Consider the following 8,392-nt stretch of genomic DNA (forward strand, 5'->3'; position numbering starts at 1 on the left):
AAGTTGTCCTAATTCTGACACTGTTTTGTTCATCAGCTGTGTCCCCATATATTTACTAAAAGTCCCCAGTGTTTAAAGTTAAAATTTAGTAAATTGAATGTTGTTTCTTCAGGGCCAGACATCAGTTACTGACATATCGTACTTTAATGTAGGCTACACTTCTCAAAAGAACATTGCTTATGGACTTGTTATGAGCAAAAACAAAGATAACTTTCTTAACATATACTATAAATAACATAAATATACATACAAATATGTTTATATACACAAATATAAATACTTGTATATTTTACAATGAGTTTATTTCCTGTAAAAAATAAATACAACTTTTTTTGTGATGATAGTAGGATTTACAAGAAAAGCCCAAGCCTTTTTCTTTTTTTTTTGCACCTAATCCATTGGTCTAATGCAAAAAGATATACTGTTGTTGCCAAGTTGTTTGTACAATGTGTTCAGTAAATTTATTGTAACAACTTGTTCAATAAAATAAACTTCCATGTAAGCTAGAAGTAAAACAGATGCTTTAGCGATTTATGGTACATTATTACACCATGTTGCACGCCTGATTCAAGGCATAAGTCCAGTAGGTCTATGACCTTGGGTGCAGCAAATTAGTAAGAAAACTAAATATGTAAAGCATGGTTATAAATAATTGTTTTTATGTATGAAATAAAACACTGGAACTGCTCGGAATTATGACCTACTAACGCGTGGTGGCAGTCAAGTGTTTTTCCACTGAACACAAAGTGCAACTCTCGCGATATCTCCAAGAGTTCTCGCGATATGTGTTTGCTTGAAACCCGCCCATGAGCCTGTGCTAACCCTCTTTCTAGCCGGCGCCTGAGAATGGGTACGTGTTTTCAGACTCTCATCGCTGGGACAATCCGTCATCATCTGATCTATCCGTTGATGCTTTTGTTTAGACTTATTCTGTGCTATATCACAAAGGTAGATTTCAAGCAATATAGGCGCAAATTAGACGATGCAATGCTTATTTCAGACATTTTAACGTGAAAAGATAGGAAAGTGACTGAAGCCATTGCACAAGATGGCTGCGCTCATTCGGAATATGCTTTCAACCAGCGTTTAGAGTGCAGTTAAAACTATAGTTGTACACCGAGGCTTGTACAATGCGGGGTTATTCGTAGATAACGGATCTTCGTTTTTGAGAAATATAATTTAGTTGAGAAACCAGTTTAGCACGAGAGGGTAAACGGACAGAAGATGCATGTGTTAACCAACGGAGGCTGCATGGCCAACTAACGTGAGCTGAAAATTAGATTTGGGTATTTTGTAAATGTTATCTAGCTCTAACTTGCTTTTTGTTCGTCTTAAACGGGGTGTTGCTTTTGTCTGTTATTGTGGTGGCTTTTGAAGTTCGAGCAAACGACGTCCAAACTGTTAGCTGCTAGCTTAGCGTTATTGCTAATGTGAGCATGTTGACTGCAGACAAATGAAACGAAAAATTAATCCTGCCATCTTCAACGTTGTTACAAGCCTGTATGACTTTCTTCCATAGAGCACGAAAGGAGATTTTAGGCAGTATGACTGAGTTGTGTTCTGGGAAGAAAGTCATACAGGTGTGGAACGGCATGAGGGTGCGTAACTTAAGACTTCAATTTTTTTTTACTTTTAAACGAGTGTACATGATGAATCCAATTGCTGAATCCGATTTTTCATGCGGAAAACACCTTGGAGAACTGAACACTCATGTGTGCGTTAGAAGTGAATTCTGATTTCTTTTATTTGTTTGTAATGCATCTTAATCTTTCCACTTCAGGTATCTCAAGGGACAACTGGCATAAACGCCGTAAGACCGGTGGCAAACGCAAGCCCGTCCACAAGAAAAGGAAATATGAGCTCGGGCGTCCTCCCGCAAACACCAAGGTAAACCTTGCTTAAATGTGTGTTGCTATCATAGTATCTCTTTATACCAATGTGGATGATGTAAACACTTCCTTAGGTTGGTCATTTTTGGCCGTTTTGGTCAAAGTCTTTGACCTTCCGATGTTAGGATTAGTCATAGTTACTCTGACACATAACCAAAAATCAAATTGTGTTTTCACGGTTATTTGTTACTTTCTATAAACACGTTTTTGTGCCTCTTCATAGATTGGACCTCGCCGCATTCACACAATAAGAGTCCGTGGTGGAAACAAGAAATATCGTGCCTTGAGGCTTGATGTAGGCAACTTCTCATGGGGCTCAGAATGTAAGTTTATAAACGTGGTGCTGCTTAAACAGGTGTAGCTCTTTCAATGAAGATAATCTGTCCAGTTCTGCTACTGAATGTTCATGATGGATAACATTGTTCTAACTCTGAGAAAGATACGTTCAGCCTGATATTTCATGCGTTTTCTGACCGTTTGTTGGATGTTTAGTTTCAGGCTGTTTTTAATGTATTAATGATATTTCAGGCTGTACCCGCAAGACCAGGATCATTGATGTGGTCTACAACGCCTCTAACAATGAGCTGGTGAGAACCAAGACCCTGGTGAAGAACTGCGTGGTCCTTGTGGACAGCACTCCTTACAGACAGTGGTTTGAGTCTCACTACGCCCTCCCACTTGGCAGGAAGAAGGGTGCCAAGCTGGTAAATCCAATTTTTAACTTCCAAATTCATTTTAAGTGATGGTCTTTCTTTGATGATACAATTGTCAGTTCTGCTACTGAATGAAAGTGATGCGGTTTAAGACTCTGAGGAAGGCTTGTAGTTCATAAACCCTCTTAAATATTAAAATGCGCAGCGTATCAGCATATTTGTATTTGATTTTTCAATCCAGACCCCTGAGGAAGAGGAGATCCTGAACAAAAAGAGGTCGAAAAAGGTCCAAAAGAAGTTTGACGTGCGCAGAAAGACCAGCAAAATCAGTCCTCTGTTGGAGGAGCAGTTCTTGCAGGGGAAGCTTCTTGGTAAGTTGTTGAAGAGACCTTTTAAGTGATACTGATGTGATGATCATGATGAAACTTTTAACCAGTTCTGCTACTGAGACAACAGTGCTGATCTTTATACCATTTCTGATACCTACTGAAATGTTGCCTGCAGCAACACTACCCTTCAGTTTAAGTGTTTAATCTATGGTTGTTTCTCTCCAGCCTGCATTGCCTCCAGACCAGGACAGTGTGGCAGGGCCGATGGCTACATCATCGAGGGCAAAGAACTGGAGTTTTACCTGAGGAAGATTAAAGCCAAGAAAGGCAAATAAATGTACAGCTCTGTTTGATACGACCATTAAAGAAGATTCCCCAACTCTGCATGTTTCTGCTGTTTTCATATAAGTAATATATGCTACATATACATGCAACACAATATGTAGTTGTCTTTGCCAAGAGGACACTCGGTCCCTAATGATTTCAATTGTTTCTGGTGCATGTTGACAAGTAAAATGACTGATCTTCCACACATTAAACATTTTATTAAAAGGAGGATTGAGAAAGTTAAGCAGCTGGTCTTGTACTGCATTAACTGGTTGTAAACTCCTAGATAAACCACAAGTGTTCAGTGTTCTTTTAAATGCCTGTTTGAAAGTAATCATTGCAATACTTGTGTACATTTCTTGATAATCAAAATTGATCAGTAGTCTACTACTACATGCTAATGCATACTGTGAATTGCAAGCCTTTCAGAATCATAAACTTTGAATATCATTTTTTATTTTTGTGCTTATCTTCAGAATATATATAAAAAAACTGCACATTACAACTGGTTAATACATTAGCTATGTTGAATTGTGATTGAAAGGATGTTTACTTATCTAGGTTAATGATAATTTACACTTAAAATTTGAAACTGTAATAACCAGACATCAACCGGATATGTGTAATCCACCGGATCCGGGCCAACACTTGCTGTCTGGGTATAAATTTACATTGATAAAAACAATTGTTCATTAATCACTGAAAAGGTTAAGAAAGTACATTACTGTTTACAAAAACTTGAGTTTTAATAGTTTTTTTTAAAGTTACCGTTAAGTAATATATGCTCACTTCAAAGCTGATCATAATTTAAAATATATTTTCTATATGTAACTTTTCAATGTGTAATCTGCCTGTAATGTCAAAGCTGAATTTTCACCATTACTGGTGCTCGAGAAATATTTGTATCAATGTTGGAAGAATTGTGCTGCTTGATATTTTAGTGAAACTGTTTTTCAGGATTCTTTAATTAGTCGACTTAATACGTGAAAAATAAATCCTTTCTAACACATCTTTACTGATACTTTTAAACAATTTAATGCATCATTGATGAATAAAAATGTATTTTAGAAAATCCTACTGACCCAGAACTTTTGAACAGTAGTACATTTGTCAAAAGTGCAAGGGATGAGTGTTCAAATATTGCATCAAGTACATAATACGTGATCCGAATACATGACGAATCAAATATGAGTGGGAAGTGGCACATTTATTTATGGGTCTTGGTCTGCTGGTCCTGTAGTTTCAGGTGACCTCAAGAGTTTTTCCTGGCGGACTTGTTGAATAGACATGTTTTGTTGCTGCTGTGGTGATAGGACGCTGCTCTTGGAAGGCTGTTCATGTCTAAAGCGCTCTCCCTTACATGTAGATCTGCAGCAAACACATAACTGCTGCACGCTCTTGCTCTTCTGCTTTTTTACTTTGTGTGTAGTCGGCCACACATTGATGGCAAGCATTTGTGTCTTGGGGGTTGGTACAGATTCCTCATTATCATCCTCAAGTATCCTAACAAATACAGAATTACAAGTCAATAATGCAACAAGACTTTTAAGAGTAAATCGCTTTTTCAAGGATTTGAGGCATAAATACTGACAACATAAAGGTTTCATATCATATATCAGTTGCTGAGAGCTACTCTTCAGTACCTGTTTCTCTTTAACACTACTTTATTCAATCACCAAGAACCTACTAATTTATTGTGTTTGATAACAGAACATTTACACTTAAACAACTTGGCCAAATGCATTTGATTATTCCACAGCAAGTTAAAGGAATAGTTCACTTTAAAATGAAAATTCTGTCATACCCTCATGTTGTTTCAAACCTGTATGAATTTCTTTTCGTAGGAATAGTAGGAAAAATATATACTATGGAAGTCAATGGGACCCAGAAACTGTCTGGTTACTGACATTCTTCTAAATATCTTCCTTTGTGTTCAGCAGAGGAAAGAAATTCATACAGGTTTGAAACAACATGAGGGTGAGTATATGATGACAGAATTTTCATTTTAAAGTGAACTATTCCTATAAGTGACCAATCGACTTCACGTGATTGGAATAATGCTAAAGTTTGCTTTTTTGGGGGGAAAAAACACCAATTTTTTTATGTTTCTCCCTACATACAATTCTGCCCGTTTGATATTTACACATTAGTATTTATGAATTATAAATAGGTTTCAGTTCTCCACCTCATGTCATGTGTAGAACCCATGAAGACAGCTTTCATAGTGGCTGATGGATATGAAGGACCCTTATCCACCCAGTATTTGTCCTTCTCAAGGGGAGGAAGATTTTGATGCATGTCATCTACAGCTAGCATAGAAACCTAGATAAAATTAACATTTCCATGAGTGGTTATGATCAAACACGCGTCCTTTGAAATGCAGTAGGGCATTTATCAATTTACTGACCTGAATGTTTCGATCTATGAGTTGGTTGGTTTCAAAATCATCATCGTCTTCTCCAAATGGGTTGATGATAAGTTCGCCTACCTTTAGGAATGAATGCACCCTTGATTTTAGAGAAATGTAATCAGTTTTGTAGAAAATAAATGTGCGGTTTGCATGCTATATACCTTTAACCAGCCCGCGTAAAAGAAGAACTCCAGTAGGGTGAAAATCGGGACATACAAGTCCACAACCTTCTCCTCAGGCTTCTCAGGTTTCACAAACTGCCGCCCAATTAAGCTAAATGTAAAGAAGGAGTAGACAGCCACGGTCACTACCTGCATCCAAACAGAAGTGAGATGACCTGAGGTGAATACTGTCAGATAAACCCATAAACATCTGTGAGATGAGCTTCACCTGTGTGTAGACCAAGGGAATGCTGATCCAGTCATAGTGGAAGAGCATGCTGCATTTTGACCTATAGTTGTTCAGCTCCTGACAAAGAGGAAGAAAGTATAACAAATTAGTGTGCTTTTATTGTGCATATGCATTATCTTGACATGTTTAAACACACTTACATCCATAAGCAGTCGCAAGGCTATATCATCTTTCACACGCCCTTCTTTTCTCGCGTTTGATGCCAGGTTTGCAAACCATGCAAGTGGCATCCAGTATTTGTTAAAGTCAGAGCACAGATGGTTTAGTTTCTTGAGCTCCTCTGCAGTCATGAATCCTGCAAAATAGATCATAAGAGGATTTTTAATCTTTTAGAGGCCACGAGACCACCCACCAAAAAAGATCATCCTTGCAAGGGACACCCATCTAAAATTCAAAAGGGAACTATATATTTTCACAGATAAAGACCAATTTAAAGACATTTTTGGAAGATATTTCATATCTGTTCAGTTACATTAAGTATTTATTCTACTTACTCCAGTACTGCACTGTTAAATGTTTTATTTATTATCTATTTAAATCACATTTGTATTGGTTTCTTATTTTAACCTAATTTTTTATATGTATTTATTTATCTTAAAATAATCTATTCAATATGAATCTAATGTGTATTATTTATTTGAATCTTTTTTTCCAATTCATTATTAATAAATTCATTATTTTTTTTAAATGATTCATCTAATTAATTTGAATTATTAATTTATTGGTACATTTTTTACAGTTTTTCTCTAAACTTTTTCCACTGACCCGCTAGCACTTCCTTGCGGCTCCCCGGATCCCATTTGAAAACCCCCGCACCGTATACAAACAATGCAGCAGCTGTTTACTTCATTCGTTATAATGAAGACGTGGAAAACACCTTAAAAGTACTCCTCTTCAAATTCCTCCAAAACATTATCAGATGTGAATTTAGATCTTACCTGCCTCCACAATGTCCTCCAGTTTTGGGAATCTCCTGGATACTCGTGTACTGATGGAGCGCAGGATGAGGACCGATGATAGGTTTGCGTATCTCATCAGAGTTCTCCTCAGCAGCCGGCCTCTTTCATCTGTGCCATGGACATTCCCAGATACCACCATCATCAGGTTATCTGGCAGGGGAAAGCTTGTGTATTGACCCCACCAGCGTTGAAACGCCTGTGTGACATAGAACCCTAACAAGGACCACAGACCAGTTTAACTTTGTTACAAGGAATCCAAAGAGTATAGGCTAAGCAATGTTGCTCTGGTCAGAACATTATGCTCACCAAGAACAAATGACATAGGGATGAGTTTAGCAAACTTGTTGCAATGATGTGCAAGTCGCCCAAACGTCTCCTGTTGGTCCATATTGAGGACACACCTGTAAGATACAACATACTGACCACCCTAATGATCGATTATTGTAAATGTGGATTGTCAGAATGTTTGGAAATGTCACATTACCTGTATATAAGACTGATGAAGCTGTACAGTAAGCAGAAGACCATGAATTCTCTGTATAGAAGCTTGTAAATGCTTCCTTTCCATCGGAAGAGCAACTTTGAGAAGCCTCCAAACTTAGCATCGGCCACCTTTAGCGTGTAGGACACCGTCATGGTGGAAGTCTACGGAAAACCCAAGGAATTTAGAAGTCATCACAGTTCTGTCACTGGAACAGTCTTTTTTTTATTTTTATTCTTACCTCAAGCTCTTTTCAAGCCCGTCTTCTTTCAGAGAAAAACAAACACCTCTTGCTTTCACCTTTATATATGTCTTTAATGTGGACCTATCAATCCATCTTGTGATTTATGGTTTGGGAACCCAGTTTAAAAGAACATGTTTGTGGTCAATGTCAGTTTCACACAGGTCTCATCATTATGAAAGATTACTCTGGAAAGCACACAGTAAAGGTCAAATTTATGACTAGGTATTTATCACTTGATTATGCATTTGCTAAATTATCTTTTGATCAAGATTGTGTTCTTTGTTTATAATAGCTTTTTAGTAAGAACAAAAAAAAAAGCTTATGCAAGCCTCAAACTCCATGTCTGGGGAGAATGGTTGGGAATCACTGTACCCTGTTTTCTGATGCATGATAATATTCATTTTGAATAGCAGCAAGTAAAAGAATCTAGGAATTCTTAGTTACAGCATGCAATAATTCTCTGTAAGGCCGTAGTAATATTTACTTAAGTTATAAATCCTCTTTTATGTCACTGCTGTAAAACCATTCTCGTGTGAACTGCTCATCGACACACACACCCAAAAGAACAGTGATTTTAAAACCAGGAGTGCTTTAAATCCAACCAAACAATCTAGAAGAGAGAACTCTGATCGCTGTTGAGTTGAATTGGGTTATATCATATTTCTTCTTTTGTAGTCTTTATTAGACTT

At 37.3% G+C, this 8,392-nt stretch overlaps 2 protein-coding genes across 2 annotated transcripts; one reads left to right on the forward strand and one right to left on the reverse strand.

Moving 5' to 3' along the window:
* The first annotated feature begins 700 nt into the window (after positions 1–700).
* rps8a (ribosomal protein S8a) lies at positions 701–3,255 on the forward strand. Its single transcript, XM_079611941.1, has 6 exons — positions 701–850; positions 1,781–1,887; positions 2,113–2,212; positions 2,418–2,593; positions 2,784–2,913; positions 3,097–3,255. The coding sequence occupies exons 1-6, from the start codon at positions 847–849 to the stop codon at positions 3,204–3,206; spliced, it is 627 nt and encodes a 208-aa protein (XP_079468067.1). The 5' UTR covers positions 701–846; the 3' UTR covers positions 3,207–3,255.
* Positions 3,096–7,737, reverse strand: best4 (bestrophin 4). Its single transcript, XM_079611940.1, has 9 exons — positions 7,463–7,737; positions 7,285–7,379; positions 6,958–7,191; positions 6,160–6,314; positions 5,999–6,076; positions 5,770–5,919; positions 5,606–5,686; positions 5,384–5,520; positions 3,096–4,701 (listed from the first exon to the last, which is right to left on the reverse strand). The coding sequence occupies exons 1-9, from the start codon at positions 7,612–7,614 to the stop codon at positions 4,410–4,412; spliced, it is 1,374 nt and encodes a 457-aa protein (XP_079468066.1). The 5' UTR covers positions 7,615–7,737; the 3' UTR covers positions 3,096–4,409.
* Positions 7,738–8,392: the final 655 nt, after the last annotated feature.

The sequence above is a fragment of the Phoxinus phoxinus genome, assembly GCF_949152265.1.
Source record: "Phoxinus phoxinus genome assembly, chromosome: 5".
NCBI classification, from domain to species: domain Eukaryota; kingdom Metazoa; phylum Chordata; class Actinopteri; order Cypriniformes; family Leuciscidae; genus Phoxinus; species Phoxinus phoxinus.

Coding starts and splice junctions, on each gene's coding strand:
- rps8a (XM_079611941.1), top strand. Junction 1,888..2,112: donor GTCCTCCCGCAAACACCAAG/GTAAACCTTGCT, acceptor GCCTCTTCATAG/ATTGGACCTCGCCGCATTCA. Junction 2,914..3,096: donor CTTGCAGGGGAAGCTTCTTG/GTAAGTTGTTGA, acceptor GTTTCTCTCCAG/CCTGCATTGCCTCCAGACCA.
- best4 (XM_079611940.1), bottom strand. CDS start 7,614: ATGACGGTGTCCTACACGCTAAAGGTGGCCGATGCTAAGTTTGGAGGC. Junction 7,192..7,284: donor CCCTATGTCATTTGTTCTTG/GTGAGCATAATG, acceptor GGTCCTTGTTAG/GGTTCTATGTCACACAGGCG. Junction 5,920..5,998: donor TTCCCTTGGTCTACACACAG/GTGAAGCTCATC, acceptor GTTTGGATGCAG/GTAGTGACCGTGGCTGTCTA.